This window comes from Ambystoma mexicanum, chromosome 6q, assembly GCF_040938575.1.
Source record: "Ambystoma mexicanum isolate Mex_15411 chromosome 6q, UKY_AmexF1_1, whole genome shotgun sequence".
Taxonomy (NCBI): domain Eukaryota; kingdom Metazoa; phylum Chordata; class Amphibia; order Caudata; family Ambystomatidae; genus Ambystoma; species Ambystoma mexicanum.
In genome coordinates, this window is record NC_090937.1 from 272654338 (window position 1) to 272677285 (window position 22948).

Below are 22948 nucleotides of genomic sequence, written 5' to 3' on the forward strand. Positions count from 1 at the left end.
TAGCTGGCAATCATACAGCAGTGTGGCTGTCCTCCAAGGACAGCCCTCCAGCCAATCACCTTTGGGTGGCTTCCTGTAACCAAGGAGACTAAGCACAGGGAGCTTCGAGCACCTCCCTCACTTCCTGCCCCTGCCAGACACGCTAGAGTCAGAGGCAGGATTCGCTCGTGAATCCCGCCAAAGACAAAAAAAAACAGAGAGACCAAACCTGGTTTGGCACGCAGAGTAAATCTCAAGGACCTTTCCAACAAGAAATGGCAAAAAAACAAGACTGGGCCATTTTGACAAAATGGGTACCCATGGGTGCCTTAATGCAGCTGCAATTGCAGCCTGCGGTAAAACACACAAGTGTAGTAAAAAGTAAACCACTGCCACCAGTCATTAATTGTAGAAAGGGTAACTTAAAATGTTACACGTGAAACTAGGCAAAGGGGATGCCAAGTAACCCCTCTAGCACCCTATTGTAAGATAGTGTGTGCTGGGACTAGAAAGTTACAAAATGTAAGTAAGATCAATTTCATGTCCCTACTCTTGGAAACAGTAGTTTCACCAAGAGAAGGTTTTTAAACCTTTGGGAAATCTAAGAGACTTCCCTGTGTCGCGCCACTGAAGCTGCTTTGTGTCACAATCACAATGTAAAGATGATGCATATGAGTTTGTCAGATTCCAAAGTCAAAAGAAACCCAGAGTCCAAATCACAGAAAAATACACGAGAGAGTGGGAAAAATGTTTCACTCTCTCCAGGTTAGAAATTAAAAGTCCTAAAGTCCAGCAAAAGAGGTGGGGGGGGGGGGGGTCTCTAAGGTAGAAGGGAATTAGCAAATTTCTGAGAATTCTCCCCAACATACACGCTCCCATATGGCAGTAGAATCTATCTGGTTAATTGCATTCTGAGAGCAGAGTTTCAGTAACAATATGTGAAAAATATAAAAGGAATTGGTCTATGTTGTAAGGTTTTAGCATGGGATAAACCATACAAGAATGTTGTGTAAGTAAAGTATGTATGCAATTGTCCTGAACTGTGTCAAAGCCATGTTGAGGCATGGCAGAAATATACAAGACACATTTCTGCGTAACTTGAATTAATTATGTGCAGACAGAGAACAAAACATGCTGTACATAAACTATGCTGACTCCTGTTCCTGCACTGCTCATCAGAAGTATTTTTTCTACATCAAATTGTTGATTCCATAAAATACATATTGTTTTAGTGTTTTGTGAAGGACAAACCCGCACCCTATATTTCCTCTCTTCTTCAAACCGGTCCTCAAACTTCCTGATCTTTTTTTTCAGACCCTGAATCTTCCGCGTCAGCTGTGCAGGCGACAGTTCTTCATGATCCTCATCACAGGATCCCAGGGAAGAGCTACGTCTCCTGAAAAAAAGCCAAAGTTAAACCAACTGGTGTAGACTGTGACAAAGCGTGTTTAAAAAAAATATGGATCATGCAGCAACATCATCTGAGGGACACAGTTAATCACTCCAGTCTGTATATAGGTTTTATTTTACTTACCTTGCTGCGTTAGAATGTATTGAACAAAGCGGTCTGTAAATAATTTGACATATTGGTCCCTTGTCTCAAAAATGTGCCCATTCTTCCACATGATCGCTCAGAGCTAATTTGTGGTTTAACAATTATATCACTCATCCCTTGGGGATAAATAACATTTCCTTTAGACACACATCTGCTAACTGTAGACATAATTGCACAACTAACAAAATGTTGCCTATGCAATGTAGAAAAGGGGATGCACAGCCAAACAAAACGAAGGAGCAAGCAATCAGAACAGAGTAGTTTCTTACCTGTAACTCCATTTCTCCAGCGTTGGTATCTTTCATGGATTCACATGCTGTGAATATTCCCAGTGGTTAGGCTGGGTATCCCCGCTTACTTCGATTTAGTAATTTTCCTATGGAAAACCGTTGACATCTTGAGTGTCTCATCAACGTCGTTGTGGGTGCTTTTGGTGCCCGCCAATAGGATGTCGAGTGTATACCTTTGCCCCAGCAGCTTCCCCTCACATTTTAACCACTCCAGCTGGAGGATAACTCTCCTGTAGAGGATGCTTGCCTGGAGGGGAAGGCTGGAGGGCGCATGTGAATCCATGAAAGTTACCAACGCTGGAGAAATGGAATTACAGGTAAGAAACTACTCCCTTCTCCAGCATTGGATCTTCCACGGATTCACATGTTGTGAAAAGATTTGATAGCAGTATACATGTTAGGAGGAGATAAACCAGGCAAACAAAGATTAGAAACCGTAGCATTTTTCTGCGCTTATGCGAGAAGTATACATATGTAAGTAATAAGAAAAACACCATGGAAGCTGCAGGGCTTACCTTACTGGAACAGTCGTTGAATGACTGCCCGTCCCATATGCACTTTTTACGTGTGCTTCTGTTGTAGACAGTAGCGCCTGGTAAATGTGTGCGGGACTGCCCATGTTGCCGCCTTTGATGGGCGCTCAGGACTATAGAGCCGCAGAGGTAGCTGTGGCCCTTGTAAAATGTGCCCTAGCTGCAGTGGCCTGTTGGCCTTTTCCTGTTGGCCTTTGCATCACAAAACAAGGCACCTTGCAATGCCTTGTGTTTTGTGATGGCCTTCCCCTTGTTTGAGGGGCTAAAGGTGACAAAGAGCTGTGTTGTTGCTCTAAATGATTGTGTGCGGTCCAGATATTTGAACACCCTCTTTACGTCCAGAGTGTGTAGAGCTCTCTCCACTGGGGATGTGTCATTTTGATAGAATGTAGGCAGGGTGATGGTCGCATTCTTGTGAAATTGCGATGGTACCTTTGGGATGAAGTGAGGACTCATGGAAAGAATGACCTTGTCCTTGGTGAATCAGAGATACGGAGGGCCCACCGCTAAAGCTTGTAGTTCCAAGACTTCTCTGGAGGATGTAACAGCGATTAAGAATTCCACTTTCCAGGTCACAAACTTGATGTGTGCTGTCGATAGAAGTTCGAAAGGGGTTTTCATGATGCCAGCCAGGACCAGATTTAGGTTCCATACTGGTGGAATTCTTTTCTTTGGAGGAAAAGTACAAAAAAGTCCCTTTAGGAAGGGTTTAAGCAGCCTGTCACTGTAGAGAGGGGGGTGATCCTCTTTTCGTTGTGAATCTAGAGATTGCAGCGCAGTGTATTTTAATAGAGGAGATCGCTAGACCATCTTTTGCCAGTTTGCGTAGGTAGGGGAGAACCTGTTGAGGTTTTATGGCTAGTGGTTGAAGGTTGGGCTGCTGCGCACACCACGTACAGAACCTTTTCCATTTGTGGTTGTAGGAAATGTTAGTGGACGGAGCCCTAGCTGCAGGTAGTATGCGCTGGCAGTCTTGCAGGATGTTTAGGTGGCCGAATTCGGGCTCATATGGAGCCACGCTGTTAGTATGAGGGAGCCTGGGTCGTGATGTAGAATCACCCCGTCGTTCTGTGATAGGAGATCGGCTTGAGATCCTAAATGGACTGGATTGTCATTTCAAGGAGGTCCGAGAACCAGGTTTGTGTGGGCCAGTACAGTGCCACCAGAATTATTTTGCAATATTTACATATCATCTAGATTGTTTTCCTGGTGAGAGGGAATGGAGGAAACGCATATGTGAACATGCCGGTCCATGGGAACGAGAGCGCATCCCTTTGAGAGCTGGGATGTGGAATCCTGCTTGCAAATTTCTTGCATTGCTTGTTGCCCTGTGTGGCAAAGAGGTCTAGAGGAGGATGACCCCATGTTGAGAAGATTGTCGTGTGACTGCGACAAGTCGCTGCTGAGGGTGTCCGCTTGCTTGTTGTGTATCCCAGAGAAGAATATTGTTGTGACTTGCCCAGTGCCAAATGGTCTGTGTTTCTTGAGACAGGGTGTTTGACCGTGTTCCGCCTTGTTTGCACAGATAAAACACTGTAGTGTGCCCATCTTGAACTTTTGCCTTTTGATATTTTTGTTCAACTTTCGCAAGTTTAGGATTGGACGCCACTTCCCCGCCCAGTTTCTTGACGACAAAGTATCTCGAGTATACTCATTTTCCCTTTGCAGAATGAGGAACTCTTTCGATTGCCCGTTTCTTTAACATTTGACACACTTCTTGTTGTAGAATTGGAAGGTGCGGGTGTGATACCTTTATGGGAGATAACGGTTTCTGTGCACGCTTCAATTCCAACAAGTGGCCGTGCTGGATGGCATCTAGCACCCATCTGTCTTTTGTAATTGCTTGCCACTTGTGGAGATGAAACGCCACGTTTCCTCCGACCTGTGTGCCCCTGAGGCAGTCATTGTTGCGTCTTGTTCTGTCTACCTCTTTGAGAGGTGGTTGATCTGGGTTTGCACTGTTCCTGGTGACGCTGCGCTGTGAGGACTGGTAGTTTCTCTTGTATCTCTGAGAGAAGTATCCAGATCTGCTGTAGCTTTTGTTGTCCCTTGAGGGCGAGAACCTAGAATGACCTGATGCACCTCGAAAGGAATGAAAATACCTTCTGCCCTGTATGGTTGTTAGTGATCTAGCAGTATCAGAGTCTGCTTTCATTGTTTTGAGGGCCTCATCGCTCTTGTCACCAAAAAGGATTTCTCCCTCAAGCGGCATGTCAACCACTTTATGTTGTGCCTCCTGTCGAACGTCGGTGCAATGTAGCCATCCTTGCCTTCGGACGATGACCCCATTAGCAATTTCTTTGAATCCCGTTTCTGCGAGATCCACTGCAATGTTAATACTGTGGTTTGAGGCCTCCTCACCTTCACGCGCCAGTGCCATGGCTTCTTTCCGCTATTGCTCTTGCAAGTGCTCGAATATAGGAGCCACACAATGCCACATTTCTCAATCGTAGTGAGCAACTATTGAAAGGACATTAGCTGCTTTGACTGTTGTTGCTCCAATAGTGAGAACCTTTTTAACAAAGGCATACATTTTTCTGCCTGCATTGTCTGGGAGAGTGGTGCATTTGTGCTGCGTACGAACCTTGCTACCTGCTGCCGCTGACACATATGACTCTGCAGAGGGTTGTGAGGTGAAAAATGTTGGTGGTGTATCTGGTGCCTTACATTTTTTGTCTAGTCTCCCTTTCAGTGCTGGTTCAGAGAATGGATGTTTTAGAGTATGTAGGCCTTCTTGGTAAACATGATCTAGGATGGGTATAGAAAAAACAGCCTTTCTGCGCTTACCCATGTGGTCAAAAAGAAAGCAGTCTTTCTTTTCTTCTGCATGAGTTAAACCAAATTCCTGGCACACCTTAGATACCACAGAGTGGAAAGCCCCAATTTCATTTGTAGGAGAGGGTTGAGCTGGACTCCCTTGCGTATACTGATCTAGGTAATTTGTGTCTCACTTATCGTCTCTGCGAGGCGAAGTTGAAGATGTGGCAGAGCTAGAGTCCCTTGGAACGGTGTCTTGGTCTGTATCTACTAGTTCCCCCCTCTTCTTGTTCGTGTATTCGCGGACAATACCTTCGTGGAGGTGGAGGTCTAGGAAGCGATTGGGCTCTTGGACGTTTGTCGTGGTCCCTGGATGAATGCCCTTTATTCCTTTGTTCCTGCTGACCTGGTAAACCCTGGTCTTTCCTGCATAGATGAACCCCCTGTGGCTGAGGAGGTGGCAGCCTGGCATTGAGTTGTCCCAGCAGTGTTTGTAGAGTGTAAAGCACCTGCAGGGAGAGTAAGGATTGTGGCTTTAAAAAGGGGATATTGTGGAGTCATACCTCCTGTTCCCGAAGGTGTTGATAGTAGAGCAGATGGTATATTATGCATTCGTAGAGGCGTTTCTTCTCCTCTTGAACGGAGGAGACCAGAAGGCTTGTCCTGATTATGAGGTTGGATCCTGCCTGCCTCACAATGGGATTCCGTGACCCATGGGTACTCCTCTCTTGGAGACTCAAAATCTGATGTTATTTCATGCTGTAAGATTTCATCTGGCATGATGTCGAAGTAGGTTATAAGAAACACTCCTAGAGGAAGATGTCCGTGCTCTACAGGATCCCTTTTCTGGGTTTTTAGTATTCCTTTATTGCTGGATGGTATACTATCCTGTTATAGTTGTGGAAGGTAATTTCGTGGCTTCGGTCGTGGTAATGGTTCACAGGGTTGATGGCAGTGCAGCCACACTCCTGGAAGATATGTATTTTTGTTCATCGACGAGAGGATTGTCGACGAGTGGCAGCCCGATTTCATCGTGGCTTTAGTCGTCGGAGGATGCTTCGTGGACAACTCTTAACCAAAAGCCAAAAGAGGATTTGGAGCCTTCCTTAGAAGTGCTAGACTAAGAGGACGAATGGTGTTTCTTTTTTGAGTACGAAGACGGGGTCTTCGTGGACGACTTGGATTTGTGTTCGTCATAAGTCGGAGAGGACATTCTCGACGAGTGGGACGTAGTTTTAGTCGATGGGCGGGAACCTTTATCCGCTGGTTTTGCCGATGGTGTTTTTGTCGACGGGACTTTGGACAATTGCTTAGACACAGAATGGGAACCCTCACTGCTGCCTGGTGTTTTTCTAACAGGAGACTGGCAGTGTGTGGCCTCATCATGGCTTGTCGATGATTTTGGCTCACCCGTTTCTTGTTTCTTCGCCAAAAGTTCTGCAGACTTGGAGCTGTGGCTTGATGGTGACCTCTTGTCAGAGGGGGTGGTAGCTCTGCCACTCCTTGACGAACCCGCTTTTCCGACACCGGGTATATGCTCCTTCATTAAGCCAGCAAATGAGGCGACGGTTTCGGTCTTTAAGGTTTTTCTGTGAAAAACCCTGACAGATTTCACATTCCTCCAGTGAATGGTTAGGGTAGAGGCAGTATAAACAATATGCATGCCTGTCACCTTTGTACACGTTCTTCAGGCCACAAGTGTCAAAGGGTCTCAACAAGGATGTTTTCGGTCCAACGGTCTCCATGTTGTAAATGGGACCGTTGATTACTCTGGTTGTAGTATAAATTCAAAAAATATATATTTTGTGTGGAAAGATATTTTCTCTTTTGAGAGAAGAACCCAAGTGAATGCCACCAGCTAGAAAGACGGTTGAATTCTGAGGGGAAGCTGCTGGGGTGGAGCTATACACTGAACGTCCTATTGGTGGGGACCAAAAGCACCCACAAAGGCGTCGATGGGACACTCAAGGTGTCAACGTTTTTCAACAGGAAAATTACTAAATCAAAGTAACCAGGGATTCCCAGCCTGACGATGGGGAATATTCACAGCATGTGAATCCATGAAAGATCCAATGCTGGAGAAGGGAGTAGTTTCTTACCTGTAACTCCATTTCTCCAGCGTTGGTATCTTTCATGGATTCACATGCTGTGAATATTCCCCGTCGTCAGGCTGGGAAAACCCTGGTAACTTTAGTATAGTAGTTTTCCTATGGAAAAAACTTCAACACCTTCCTATCAACGTCGTTATCGGTGCTTTAGGCAGCACCAATGGGACGTCGAGTGTATAGCTCTGCCCCCACGGCTTCCCCTCAGATTTTAACCTCTCCAAAAAGGGGATGTCCCGAGAGGCTGTTTGCCTGCGGGGAAGGCTGGAGGGCACATGTGAATCCATGGAAGATACTGTTAGGAAAGGAAGAAGGCGATGGATATGGCAGGGGAAATGTGCACAAAATACACAGTAAACAACCTTGAATATAACAACGTGCATTCAATACCCAAGACTCGTGTATACCACTATATGAAAAGGAATGTAGGGTAAGCACTTAGAACCTCCTTATGACTGAAAGGAAAGTCGGCAACTCCTTACCCCCTATGCTATTACAGATACTGACAGCGCTAAGCCCACGTAGAGGGCAAGCAGGGACAGAATCTGTAAGCTGACACTCTAGACGGTACTGTATAAAGAATTTGGAAACAGTACTCACAAGGACCGGAATGACCACATGAATGCCAGTACTCACGAAGACTGGAAAGACCACTTGGATGTCCGTATTCACGAGGACCGGAAAGACCACTCAAAAAGTCAGTACTAACCCACAACCCTGTAAATCAAACAAGAACCCAGAAGGCAGTAAAGGCAAAGAGTGAGGATGACTAAATACCTAAACCCAAGTCAAGAGGCAAGAAGGAATAGTACAGTGTGGAAAACAAAAGATAATCACTCAGGAGCTAGTTACAACAGCTTCCCACACCTAATAATAAAATAGGAAATAAATGTAAAAGTGTAAAGGAAAACATGGCATGGATCCCAATAGAAGGCAAGGATCAGGAGCAGTGAAAACGATAACAAAAGGGAAACTTCCCCACCCAACCAAGTTGTGAATAGTGGAACACTTATTTTAGGTGCAGTAAAAACCTATAACTACTTTTGTGATAACACACAGTTATACTAGGTGAGTAAAATCTAAGGATGTAAAATACCATTACAGGTGCTTTTGAAATCAGGGAACCCACATACTTTTTTAACCTTACAATGAAGGGGAAAGTAAAACCCAATGTCACCCTTTACTGAATGACTCAAAGTTATTCTAGGTAGGCAACAACCTAATACAGACTTATTAAGGACAGGCTAGCAGCAAGTCAGGGGAAGCAAGACTCAGTTGGGGGGCACTCATACAATTATCCTCAAAGGACTAATCTGGTGATACCAACATTTTAATTTTGGGAAGAGGCACAACCTAATCACAGGAGAGTAAAATACCTTCACATCTACTTTCTATTAGACTAGCACAACAGTTGCTAAGGAAGAAAAGATGTTAACCATACTTTTAAGAATAGTGCATCACACATTCAAGATCAGTAAGAATGTTTGTAACTGTTCACTCTTAGAATTACAGTTACCAACCAACTCTTTACAAGTAAGTCACTTTTAAACACTTATTTTCTTTTCTAGGCAGAAGTCCCAATCCCTTGAAAGTCTTTCCCTTATTCTTAGAGCTTGAGTGTTCTCAGTGGCAGAAGGGGGGTCACTAGGACTAGTGACCAACAGGCAGTGTCAGAATAGGTTTTTTAGTGCCAAAAGTCAGAGTTCCTTAGGAAAACTGTGCAAAGAGGTGAGTACTTCACTTTAGAGATAGAAGAGGGTCCAGGGGATTCGCAGAAGACACCCTAGCAGGATTCTAGCAGTGGGGCGGGGTGCACTGGATGAGAGGCCTCCCCATCACAGAAAATACCACACAGCTACACAGAAATCCTAACAGGCTTAAGGTAAGTACCTACCCCAGCCAACACAGTACCTCAGCAATGAAGATGATATTGCAGCAGGAGAACTTCATGGTCCGCAGCCAAATACCCTGTCAGTGGATTTCTTGTCGTGGTGACTGAAAACAAGAACTCAGAAGGGACTTTGGAGATAAAGAAGACTTTAGGCAAGGTTTCCGTCGCGGCTAAATGCGGTTCTGCAGATTTGGCGCCTTTTCAAGGAGCACAGAAGAAGACAGAAAATCACGGTCGAATTCTCGTTGTTACAAAGGTCCAACACTCTGTTGAGGAGACTTTTCGGACTCGATTCGTGTTTCTGGAGATCCACCAGGATGCCCACGAAGTTTCAGCGAGATTCGGAATTCGGAAGACTGTGCACCGCACGATGGCTTGAGGTTCCAGGGTATTGGGGTATTGCAACAACGCAAGGTCGCAGCAACGTGTGGGATGGCTCAAAATGCAGGCATTCCTTAGTCTAATGGGTCTCACCAGGCTCTGGGTCAGGGCATCGTTTTCGGAGGCCCAGGGTCGATTGAAAGGAAGGGCTACAGCAGGCTCCGGTTACACAGCAGACTCTCCCGTCGCTGGAAATTGTCTCAGCTGCTTTTCCTTCATCTTCCTCTTCAGTTTCGGTTCCAGTGGTCGACATGTCTTCAGCTTCCAGGTTCGCAGTATTTATCAAGAATTACAGCACAATCTCTGCATTCTCTCCCTGCATTTTACAAGAAGGGGCAGTCTGGTAGTCCAATCAGGACAGCCAGCCACCCACTGGGATTTGTCCCCATTCAAGCAAGGCGTAAAACGAGAGGGTGGCGCTGTGGAGCAGCCCAAGATGGCTGCTTAGATCTTGAGCTCCGTGTGGCTCCGGCAGAAATCCGCCATCAACTGCGGTTCCTTTTGCCTGCACAGCTTTATTTTTTGGTGGAGCTGTTGCCGCATCCCTCCTGACAATCTTGCTGCAGTCCCGACCCGAATCGGCCCCGGGAAGCCTGCGGACGGGGCTCCTGGGCCAGCTGGCGGTTGGCGTGCCGGGCCTTAGCGGGCGCCTGACTCCCGCCCCCTCCCTCCTGCCCTCCTCTGTCAGATGCGGGCGGCGGCCGCGGTGCGTGGTATCGGTGTGCGCGACCTCCCCTGCCCACCTGAGGCGGTCTCTTGCCACCGGATGCGGCGTCTCCCCTGAGGACACCATCGAGCGGGAGACCGCTGCCGGGACCAGCGCGCCCTCGGCTCCTCCTCTGCGAACAGCGCCGGAGCGCTCATCTCTACGCGGCGGCTGGGCTGGAGCCTAGCCGCCTTGAAAGCACACGGCCCGCGTCCCTCTCCCCTGTGGTCGGCGCCGGAGCGCTTGTCCCTGCCTGCCTGCCTCGGCTGCGCGTGGCCAGTGTTCCTGGGCTGCGCTGGGGCGCTCCCCGCTTCTCCCCTTGCATATAGCGCCGGAGCGCTCATCGCGTCTCAGCGGGGGCGGCTGGCTGGAGTCAGGCTGCATTGGGATCGTGTGGCTCTCACTACTGGACTGAGGACTTCCAGTTTGAGGTGAGGAGCGGGGGGGGGGTGCGCCGGGCTGACCCCCATCTCCTTGTCTAGCTGTCTAGCTGCTCCTGGGAATCCTGACCCCCTCACTCTGCCCTGCGTGACACCTGAACTGCCTGCACCCGTGGGGGACCTGGGACTCTGGTCACAAACTGCTGCACCGCTTCCCAATACTGGAAGCCCGAACTGCACTGGGTTCCCCCTCCATATACGGGCTACTGGTGGCTGCCGCATCTCAGGTCCAGTGGGGTACCGGCTCTGCATCTTCCCCCCATTCCACCAGGGGCACCTCGCGAACGGCCCCTGTTCAGTACTCTCTGACATGATTAGAGGTGGACCTCTATAAGACAGCTCTTCATCTTCATTATCAGGAAACCATTCGCTCGCTGGGGCTGGCTGCCCTCTCCTATCGACTCCTGCATGGTCTTTGCTTCCTACGTTGCTGCAGCCTACCCGACTCCACTGCTACTATAATCTGCCCGGGTCGCCGCCCTGGGTGCGGTGCTCGACGGTTGCCATCGCTTTGATCCTTGGGTTATTCGCCTTTTTCTAATTGCTGCACCCGCGCGCCCTGCCACATGGAACCTGGTCTTCGGGGGGCCACTGGTGCGGCACCCTTGGTTTTTCGCCGCTTGGACCCCTCGACTGTTCACTCTACTCCATCACCTGCCCCAGTGGCCCTCCGCCATCTCTGTGTTTCTATCCACAATGCCAAATAAGACCAAGGGGGCCTCTGGGAGGGGAACCATGGATAAATTTGCCAAATCAGTTCCGAGGGAGGAGATGGGGCACGCATCGTCCTAGCAGGAGGACCCGGAAAGTGATGCTCCCCCTGGGGCAAGAACCCCCGATCTGACCACACTCATGGAATCCATGGCCAAGAATTCCGCCTCTTTCCACGAAAAATTGGACGACATTAACGCCAATGTTGCTTCTCTTAAAACCCGCGTGGACCAGGCAGGCACCAGAATCACTGAAGTCGAAGGTAGGATATCCACGAACGAGGATGAGATCCATGTGCTGCAGAGTACCGTCGCCTCCCTATCACGCGACATGAAGAGTGTGAGAGCCAAGTGTGACGACCTCGAATCGCGCTCTCGTAGGAATAACCTACGTATAATTGGGGTCCCTGAGAACGCACTCAAGGGCCGCATGGAGGACGCCGTCGAAGCTCTGCTCAAGGATCTACTAGGCAATCCGACTCTCTCACCGTACTTTACTGTTGAACGTGCGCACAGAGCCCTGTCTCCGCGGCCCAAGCCGGGGGATATTCCAAGGCCCATCATTGCCAGGATCCTCAACTATCGGGACAGAAACCTTATCCTCCGACTGGCCTGTGAAAAGGGAGACTTGCGCTATGAGTCCCACACCGTCAGGATCTTCCCGGACTTTTCAATTGCGGTGCAGCAGGAGCGGCGCCAATTCCTTGGGGTTAAGAAACTGCTTAGAGAACGCAATGTCCCGTATGCCATATTGTTCCCGGCGCGTCTCAAAATTACTCACAATAATAAACTACTTTTTCACTGTCCCGGATGAAGCGGCAAAATTCATCGAGGCACACATACCATTCCACAATCCGCCGCCTGACCGCGCCGGCGTTGACTGACCAGATGTAGCTCAGTCTGACACGGCTTCACCTGGCTGGTAATCCTTCATTGTGCATGGGTCAATGGCAATCTTCTATCATTAACCATGCGGTCTGGGTACCCTCAATTTATTTACGGGCCGCGGCCCGGCTTGGACGCTGGAGACTAGCTTTGGGACCCTACAAAGACTCCGTATTCCGCAGAAACCTGTTTCGGACAGCTCATGCTGTCTTACACAATGTTTAAGTAGCCGTCCACACGGCAACAGCGCACCTCACTGCAATTGCAATGTTTATGTTTTGTTGGATGCTACTGCTAGTTGGCCCCAGTTGGGCCCTGGAAGGGGCATATCCCAGTTGGATTTCGCCCTTCGACCCTTACTTCCTAGTGATGGTCGGGTAAGTTGGTGGCACGTGCATCCGGGGGAGGTTAGTTGTGAGGTTAGTACAGGTGTGGTATTGACAATTCAAGTCAGACAGAGTCAAGGACAAATAATAACAACCATTGAGGATATATGAATTGTCAATACCACACTTGTACTAACCTCACAACACTGTTTAAAAATGATGTTTGCAGTTGTTGTCTTTCTGGTTAGGATACACGCTGATTTTCAAACCATGTTTTTATGTTTTGTGTAAACGAAATGCATTGTTGTTTTTTTAACATGTCGAGTTTTCTCATGTACTGATTAAAATATGTTTATCTCTATCCCTCTTTCCTGTTTGGATTTATAGACCAACATGATTTGTTAACACTTGGTGCAACTAGTCACACCTAGCATGTGTGTAGGCGGGTAGCTGTATTTAGTGGCACGCCTATTCATATACGTCTGCATTTTGTCCTCAGCCACGCAGCCCCCTAAAAAAGAGGACTTTTCTAGCTCGAAACGCTTGATTTACTACCCTGAACGATCTGCAAGTTAGCCTGTGATAGGCTCAGGTGCCTGATGGTGACCTGCTCAGGAACCACGCAGCGAGGGCTACATTCTGTGGCACGGGGTGTATGACCCTGCCCCCCTGCTGGGACATGAGATGTGCTGGACCCAGCGGAAGGTGAATGGGAGGCCTGTCCGTGAGGCTGAGCAGTTTGGAGAACCACGGTCTCCCCTGCCACCATTGATCTATCAGAATGATGCTGATGTGACCAGCCTCCTCTATCTTGCGTATCACCCTGTGGATCAGGGGCGTGGGATGGAAGGCGTAGGCCCTCATGCCCTCCCACCGTATCTGCAATACATCTACATCGCCCAGGGAGCCAGGGGCCTGCCCTGCCAAGAGGCGAACTGACGGCACTTTCTGTTCATCCAGGAGGCACACAGACCTCTAGCAGCAGCTGGTCATTCAATTGCCATTCGTAATTGTCCGCACCCAGTCTGCTGAGCCTGTCCGCTTCCATGAGGCTTCCGGGAGGTGGACGGCCGTGAGGTAGATGATGTACTCCAGGGGTCATTGCCACATGTTGACCACTAGGCTGCACAGCAGAGTGGACTTGGTAACCCCCTGCTTGTTGACATAGTACATGCTGGTGGAGTTGTCGGACTGGATAAGGAGGATCTTGCCCCCAATGAGCAGAAGGAAAGCACTGAGAGCTAGCCAAATGGGCGTGAGTTCCAGCCAGTTGATGTGCGACTCCTGCACCTGCTGGGTCCAAACTCTGTGGATGCTGTGGCTGTCCAGAGTGGCTCCCAAGCCCTCTATGGAGGAGTCTGTAGTGATGGTGACCTGCAGGGATGGCTGCCGGAAGGGCTTTCCCATCTACAGGTTGCAGTCCCTGGACCACCATGTGAGGTCCGAGTAAAGAGAAGGCGGTATGCTGACTAGCTCCGTTTGCGAGCCCTTCTCCTAATTCCATGATGCTGCAAAGTGCAGCTGTAACCTCCTCATCCTGAGTCTCGTGTGTGTGGCAACGCCAGGAGGATCGCTGCCATGATATCTAGTAAGTGCTGGTACTACCAGGCCAAGGTCACTGCTCTGTTCACGAAGTGAGTAATGGCTCTCTTGATAGCCGTAATCTTGTCCTCCGAGGGAAAGATCCTCTCGGAGTTTGTATCCCAGATGAGGCCCAGGAAGGTGAGGCTCTGCGTGGGCTTCAGCTGAGACTTCTTGAGGTTGATAGTAAACCCCAGGTCGTGGAGTGTGTTCATAAGTGCGGAGGAAGTGTGGATAACCCCCTCCGGAGAGCTTGCCCTGACGAGCCAGTCGTCCAGATACGGGTAGACGTGATGGCCCTGGGCCCTGAGGAGGGCTGCCACTGCATTCATGAGTCTGCTAAATACCTTGGGGGCTGAGTTGAGGGCAAATGGTAGCACCTTGTAGTGGAAATGGCAGCACATGAACCTGAAGCGTAGGAAGGAGCGATGTGGCTGCCAAATCGGGATGTGTAGGTAGGTGTCCTTCAGATCCAGGGAGCACATCCAATCTCCCTTGTCTAATCTCTCTGCAATGAGTGGTGGCATAACCATCTTGAATTTCTGAAGAGGGGGGAAGAGGTTGAGGGTGGATAGGACCAATACAACTCTCAGGCCAGCCTGGTTCTTCTTTTGATAGAAAGAGGTTTGAGGTACTGCTTGGGGGAAACACCAACTCTATATTCCTGCGCCCTTGGTATTATGTGACATCCTTACAGGATTTTGAATATGTGAAGAGTAGACAGGAGACATTGGTTCCTCTGCTCCGTCTGATGCAATCAAAGAAGGTTATCTTCACATCTGCGCATGCGCCATAAAAGGAAAAATATACTCCTCAATAGTTTGTCTAAAAAAGGTAATTAATTACTTGGTAAGTATTTAGCCCTCTGTGAGTACACGTGTTTCGGCAACAGTTTGCAGGACGCGATGCCAAACAGACGTACAGGAAAGGATAGTTTTCAGGAGGGATTTAACCCGTGACAAACGTTCTCACCACAAAGACTGAAATTAATACATGAACATTTTGACTTGCCCTGATTTGAAAAAGGCAAACTTGCCGAAACACGTTTAATCACAGAGGGTTAAATACTTACCAAGTAATAAATTACCTTTTTAGACAAACTGTTGATGAGTATTTTTTTCCTTTCATGGCGCATGCCCACATGTGAAGATAACCTTCTTTGGTTCTTCTTTTGTATGGCAAAAAACCTGGAATCGAAGCCTAATCCTCTCTGGAAGGCTGGGACTTCTTCCACTGCCTGGCTCTCGACAAGCATCGGATCTCTGCCAAAAGAGTTGCCGTCCCAATCTGTGGGAGTGGAAAAGATAAGGGAGGAGAGGAGCGGGAGGTATCGGTAGGCGGTACTCCATGGATACTACAAAGAGGATCAAGAAGTCTGTAAGAAGTCTGTAAATTTCTGGTGCCAAAATTGCACGAGAGGCAAGCCTGACCCCACCAGAGACACGTGGAGAAGAAGGGACGTGTCATGCTTTTTTTTTTCCTTCTGAGGCTGCTGTTGAGCAGGGGGACTGGACGAATTTCTTGCCTCCTCCCCTTTTTGCTGCTTGCGCCGGTGCTGACCTGGCGAGCGGTCAGGCTGCCTCGCCCTCTGTTTCTGGAAGCCGCGGAACCCGCCAAAAAACCCCCCGTCGGAGCGTTGATGCGACTGGGCGTATGCCTTGGGCGTGGCCTACGTTATGATAAAGATTTCGCAGTTTGTGAGCTTTTCTTCTTTTTATCCAATTCCTCTGTGGTAGAGTGAAAGAGGTCACTACCCTCCAACGGAAGGTCCAATATGCATTCCTGGACATCAGGGTTAAAGTTGGTAGCCCGAAGCCAAGCCATCCTTCTCATGTCCGTGGCGAAGCAGATAGCCTGGCCAGAGGTATCCATGTGGGCCACTGTGGACTCCCTGATGTCCTGGCTTCTCCTAGACCCACCTTGAAGCATGCCTGGCCTGACCCAGGTGTAGCGAGGCATTGGAGTACAGTTTTTTCCCATTTGCCTCCAAGATCTTCTCCTCCTTGCCTAACAGCGCTGAGGACGAGGTGGCCGAGGACGACTGAGGCTTTGGGTAAAGTGACGCCGCAGCAATCATCGAAGAGTGCAGTTAAGGGTGCGACGACAACAAGAGTGTATCCCCCCTCCATCTGTCTATACTTAGCATTGAGGCGCCGATTGACAGGTTGGGCCGAGTGCGGCTTGAGCCACCCCTTCTTGGCCAGGGCAATAAAGTCCTTCTGCATCAGGATTACCGTCTTGGTAGGGGGTCTTAGGGTAAGGACTTCTACCAAGACCCCCTCCTCAGGCTGCTCGACCTCAAGTTGAGGAAGGGCCAAATATTCTGCCAGAACTGCAAGCCTGTTGTGGAAGGCCTTCGCTGACGACGGTGTGTCATGGTCCTCCTCCTCATCTGTATCCACCAGAGTGTTCGGCTGGTCCGGAGCGAGTGGAGGAGTGCTGGGTGCCGTGGGCTGCAGTGTGGGGGCCGGAGCCGGCGGCTGCTTCAGATGCTGTTGCAGAGCCACCTGAACTGTAGGAGGCAGGGGAGCCGGGATCGAAGGAGCCGGCAAGGACAGCGGGGGCTGCGCTGAGGCCTGTGGTGCCGGAGCCATGAGAGGAATGACTATAGGCACCGGTGGATTGACCGGAGGGAGCAAGTCCCTGACTGCATCCCTTAGGATGGCCCCCATCTGTGGGGTTCACATCAGCGCCAGGAACCTTTCCAGCATACCTGTCTTCGGAGGCTGACGAAGTGGCAGGAGATATTGACAGAGCGGCTGGGGGCTGCTGGGGCCGGAGCGCACTTTGTCTAGTTTGCAGGGGGAACCAGCCCTGCGCTGCTGATGGATAAACTGTAGGCCACGTACCTGGTTGACACCGGTCCCACCTTGAAACTCGTTCTTCTGCCTGCTCCGTTGCTAGGAGTGGCACCGGACGAGCGGCCATTTTGTCTGGCACAGCAGACATCTTGGCGAGCTGCGTGCCACATGCCGAAGTCGTGGTGCTTGGCTCCCTGGGCCCAGCCTCTTGGTGGTGAAGCATGAGGGCTAACCTGCACCTCAGGCCGAGGCCTGGTAGCCGTATTGCCCTCAACAGAGTCGCCAGTAGTGCAGCCTGCAGGCGCCCCTTCTGACATAATGCTGGTACAAGGGCGCTGCCCCACGGGTGAACACCCTGGAAAAGAACCTTGCAGTCCCTCAGCACTGCTTACGGAAGGATCTGATAACCCCTCGGCCGTGAGGCCGGTAGCTGGACTAGCCTCGGTACGTGTGCCAGTGCGAGAACCCAAGGGGTTCCTCCCGCTCCGGTGTTTTCTCGGAAAGGAGTCGCCCTTATGGGGTGCAATGAAAAATAGCGGCCCTCCTTTGGGCCTCCACCTCTGTCTGACGAAGTCCTTCAAGTCCTCTGGAGGCGACCTTTGGAAGAGCTCCCTCCACCTAGCTAGCCTGTTCTTCAGTGCACGAGGAGTCAGTGCGTTGCACGCGGTACAACCTTCCCACTCGTAGTCGGGGCCAAGGCAGCGGAGGCAAAGAGCATGGGGGTCGGATGAAGGGAAGAGCCCCTCGCAGGTTGGACACCTGCGGAAGCCCGCTGAAGTCGACATGTGCCGGGGAGGAGCGTGAGGCCGGAGGACCAAGTACCTGAATGACAAAAAGAAGACAAAAAGATAGAAGAATCCGAGAAAGAGCATGTGGAATTACATGGCTGAAGCCAAACACAGGAGTGCTCGAGGAGAAATCGTCCCATTCCCGTTGATTCGGAAAAGGGGACTGAGGAGTGGCGCCGGTAGGTGGAGTCGGTGCGCCTCTAAATTTAATGGGGAAGAGGGTTTTTCTGGTGAAAAAGGTTCCGTCTCCCGTCCCTAGGAAAGGACACCCTTGCAGTATGGAGGAAAGGGGACGGGAAGTAAGAGTTGAATAAGCAGAAGCACTTACAGTATTACATAGGAATGTTGGCAGAGGGGCAGACAAAAGTGAAGCAGTTAAATATTGTATTGTACTGGTAAAACCACTAAGTGTACTTGTGCACTGCAGGCTGCATAGTGGTCTCTGCACAGGGATCCAAAAATGAAAATGGTGCACAGAGCACGAGAGTACTAATCTACATACATTAAGCTATTTAACAGTGAAATACAAGTGACAAATGTGAAATCTTCCATTGGCCAACGCACCTCAGCCAACAAGTCAAGCATCCAAAAACATACCTCATAAACGGATGTGAATTTGGAGGAGAGGGAGGCACTTCCGTATCATCCAAAAACTGATGGCTATGTCCATACGCATAGAAGCGAGGAGACAGCATAGGATCGCTGTCCACATCGAGAAGCTGCTGAATCAAACGCCCAGCTTGTGGCGAGAGGCGGGCTTCATCTGGATCAGGAGTGTCCCGTAGCCAGGAGTGGAAAGCTGTAACAGGCTCTGCAAAACAACAGCCAAAACCAAATTACAATTGATTTTAAATCATCAGTAAAAGATGATTGACTGATTACAGGATTTCTACATAAACCTCTGAGCAGCACTGATGATGAACTTGAGTTAGAAGGAGTGTAAAGGAGAAAAGAAGACTAGGTGTATAAGGGGAATGAAGAATTTACTTAACTGTCAGTAAGGTTCTTTCTGATGGATTAGTACTTCGTCCCAGCGAGTTTTCATCTTGGCTATACATCTTCCAGCGCCAGCTCTCTTTTGAAACTTTTTCAGCCACCAGAACGCACCATGTGGCTCGGCATTGGCTCTACCCGATTTCAATGTGCACCCTTTATGCCGGATACAAGTCAGGGGCAGCATATATTGAAGCACTGATGCCCCATGGCATCCAGTCAACCTTTTTCCTTAGCACTCACCAACTAAGAGACTGCAGAACAGCAAGAAGTAAGCAAGCTATCCATAATGGGGAGTAGGAGAGAAGAGCGACAGGGAATATTTGGGATGAAGGACTAATCCATCAGAAAGAACACTGCCAAATGTCATACACGGCTTCAAGAACACACCAACTCCAGTTAAATGGTTTTATCTTCAATTCTATAGAAACATGCTCTACAGGGTGGGGTGGGTCTCTCTCTCTCGCTCTGTCCCTCTCTCCCTCTCACCTAGGCGTAGACTGTCCCTCCCTAACCCAGGCAATCCCTGACCCCCAGGCTGGTACTAAAGATCGGTAACCCTTACAATCAAAATACTATCTGCCATATCGTGATGGCCTAAAGGCAAATGTCTTATTTAATTTTGACTTCCTCAGGGAACAATCTAGGGATTCCTACTCAGAGAGTTTCCACCTGGCAATGGTAGCTCACTGCTGTGAGTTCATGTTCCAGTTCGTGTGAGTGTCTGATTATGAAGCAGATGGTAGCTCGCTGCATCCACGCTGATCACTCAGTTCTCTTAAGATTGCATCATGTAGCGGCTTCACTTCACTTGGTTGCCAGTTTGGGTGCTTGGTTCCTCTGTAATTGGCCGGATTCTCTCTTAGACTGTTCTGTTCTCCTCTACTCACTATGCATACTGGAAGTTGTAGTTTTCTACAATAAACAGAAAGAAACTGCCCAGCATCACATGAGGTAGGGTGATTGACACAGTGGTACTCGGCACAAGCAAACTGGCACTCTGAGAAGGGACTGAGGCCCTTCCAACTGCCACCTTCCCTCTCTGGAGTTGTACTGGCTCAGGCTTTCACCCTGGTAGGACTCCCAACTCAAGCTGAGAGGAATCCCCAGCCCACCTTGATAGGATCAACTTACTGACCCTGAGACAGTATTTTTTTGTTGTAATTGATTCTTTCTTCTCACAGATTCCACATCTTAAACAGACTCTCACATCAGTACAGAACCCAGGTAAAGGGAGGGTAAAGGAACCAGCACCAGCCAAGGAATCTAGGCTGTAATGCTTTGCAAACGGGTCAGGTGGGGTTACCAGTCATTTGGTCGAAAACCAAATGGTCGAATGACCATTTGATCGAAGTAAAATTTTCTTTTTTTCTTTTTTATTTTAGGGGGGGTTCCCCTCAACCCCCCCTTTTCTTTATTAAAAATATTTTTTAAGCAACCAAAACTTTAAAAAAATGTATAAATAAATAAAAATAAATCGACCTTTTTTTTCAACCATTTTGATTCGATCAAATGGTCATTCAACCATTTATTTTCGACCATTTGACCGGACACCGTCAGGTGGCTACATGGGCTTCCCTGAAAATGAGAATTTGAACATCATTCTGCAGAGTTAGTGGTGGAGTAAGCCCAGAGTCCTTGAGGCACATTCTTCCCAGCAGGACGGTAACACTCAAATGTAGAGGACGATCCACCTAGGGAGCATGTGCTTGGTAACTGTTCTACCCATGTGAGCACCAGCATAGCCAATGAAGAGCCGTTTCTCCTTTCTGATGTCTTATGAGGTGCATAAAAGCTGGGAGCCAGCATGGTATCCAGCCAATTATTTTTATTTTTTCTGCCATCTGCCTTGTCTAGCCAAGGTGGAGAAAATGTTCATCTTCTGAGAAAGATGGAAATCCAACCCAACCTTAGGATAAAACGTCAGACAAACTCTGAGTCGCTTTCTTATTGCAAAATACCATGTCCAGAGAGGATTCACCCACATAGCAGAAGAGATGGCAACCAGGAAGATCACCTTAAGGGTGAACAATCCTAATGGCCAAGAATCAAAGGGAACAAACTGAGCTGTGTGACGAACCCAGGGGAGTGCGGGGGGCGCAGGGGGGTAGGGTGGTGGTTAGGTTAGTTGAGCCCATTCAGCAAAACCATTCCTAGGGGTTTGGGAAAATGGGACCTCACTGGGAATAGCTTGTGTGGCACAAGGTAATGCTGAATCACCTACCTGTTAGATCTCCTGTTGTGAAGAACACACCACTTCTGAGGAGTGAGGGACAAACAAAGGACATACAGACCCTGGAATGAAGGTGGAAATTCCCAGAGTCAAGACGACTCTCTGATGCGAGAGCGTGTACCAGGGGAGGATCCATGCAGAGCTGCAGCGGAAGCGAGAGAACACTAGAGGGGAATAAGATACATCCCCAGATGACACGTGCCAGGACAGAGGAAGCGAGACTGCATGTAGCCGAGGAGACCGGGAGGTGCGACCATGTATCGGACATGGTTGGCCCGGAGCAGGTCAAGAGACCCAGAATCCCCGAGTCGACCGGAGCACGAGACCCTAAGCTCTCAAGCTAAGAGCCAGAGAGAAACAGGAGCCTGGCGAGGCCCGTGGAAGAAGATCGCCCACTTCCAAAAGTGAGGACAGAGAGCAAAGCAGCAGGCCACCACTGCCACAATGACTAACTCTCCCTGGAGCAAGGACCACCATGCCACAGGAAGGAACAAGTTACTTACCTGTAACTGTTGTTCTCCAGCATGGGTCTGGCATGGATTCACATGCTCATGAATATTCCCCGTCGTCAGGCTGGGAATCCTCGGTAAAGAAAAAACCAGTATCAGTTTCGTTTCTGATCTGTCTTTCGTAGTAGTAACCAATCACTGGTCTCTGCGTCATACTGACCACAGCCAATGACTGCCCTCTACCTAAGCCCCGCCTCTGGCAGCCATCTTCAGATTTGGAAGCACGTGAAGTGGCAGTATGACCAAGTGAAGAGCCGCAGAGGGGTAGGCGGGAGGGTTCGCATGTGAATCCATGCCAGACCCATGCTGGAGAACAACAGTTACAGGTAAGTAACTTGTTCCTTCTCCAGCATGGGGTCTGGCATGGATTCACATGCTCATGAATAAAGAATACATAGCAGTACACACATGCACAACCACGGGAGGTGGCAAAGGCTCAACATTAAGCATCTTACCTCCTCACCAGGCTCACCTCAGGCGAACAGGTTGCGCAGCACTGCTTGGCCGACCCTGGACTCCTCCCTGGAATCCCGGTCGACGCAGTAGAATTTCGTGAAGGTGTGCGTCGACCTCCACGTAGCAGCCCTGCATATGTCCAGCAGGGGCACACCAGATAGGAACGCCGTGGTAGCTGCGATCGCTCTGGTGGAATGGGCTCTCGGACGGCCAGGCAGCGGTCGGTTTGCCAACCGGTGACAGCACATGATACAGCCGGAGAGCCATCTGGAGATGGAAGCCTTCGAGAGAGCCTTCCCCTGATTGACAGGTCCAAAGTTCACAAAGAGTTGTGACGTCTTCCGAAAACCCTTCGTGCGGTCCACGTAGAACTTCAGCGCTCTAGCTACATCCAGCGAGTGCAAAGTCCTCTCAGCCGGCGACGAAGGCGACGGGAAAAACACAGGTAACACCAAGGGTTCGTTGAGATGGAAGTCCGACGGTACCTTGGGCATGAAGGAGGGGTGCGTCCTGAGCACTACCCTCGTGTCGTGGAAAGTCAAGTACGGGGCCTTGCAGGAAAGGGCCTGGATCTCTCCCACTCGTCGTGCGGAGGTGATGGCCACAAGAAAAGCTGTTTTCCACGATAGAAACTTCAACGGGGCCGAGTGCAGAGGCTCGAACGGAGGTCCCATGAGCTTGGTCAGCACCACGTTGAGCTCCCACGCCGGGGCCGGAGCCTTCACCGGCGGGAACGATCTGAACAGTCCCTTCATGAACTCTTTCACCAGACGATGAGACCACAAGGACGTCCGGCCCGTGGTTCTGGTGTATCGGGAGATCGCAGCAAGATGAATCTTGATGGACGCGTGTGCCAGACCAGCTTTGGCCAGCGTCAGCAGGTACGGCAGTACTTGGGGAGCCGTAATCCGTAGAGGGTTAATCTTCTGTGCGTGGCACCAGACAGAGAACCGCTTCCACTTGTGTCCGTAGCATTTAAGAGTCGAGGACGCCCTGGCCTTTGCAAGAACCTCTCTGCAATCGGCCGGT

General features: G+C 49.6%; 1 protein-coding gene across 7 annotated transcripts in view; it reads right to left on the minus strand.

The window, feature by feature from the left end:
- The window catches only part of FAM13A (family with sequence similarity 13 member A), a 2868510-nt gene that overhangs the window by 492511 nt on the left and 2353051 nt on the right, over positions 1 to 22948 (minus strand). For all 7 annotated transcript variants that reach the window (XM_069630746.1, XM_069630744.1, XM_069630745.1 and 4 more), the window contains 2 exons: positions 18326 to 18539; positions 1237 to 1375 (listed from right to left, as the gene is read on the minus strand). In XM_069630746.1, the coding sequence (XP_069486847.1) occupies positions 1237 to 1375; positions 18326 to 18539 (353 nt within the window). The remainder of the gene's footprint in view (positions 1 to 1236; positions 1376 to 18325; positions 18540 to 22948) is intronic.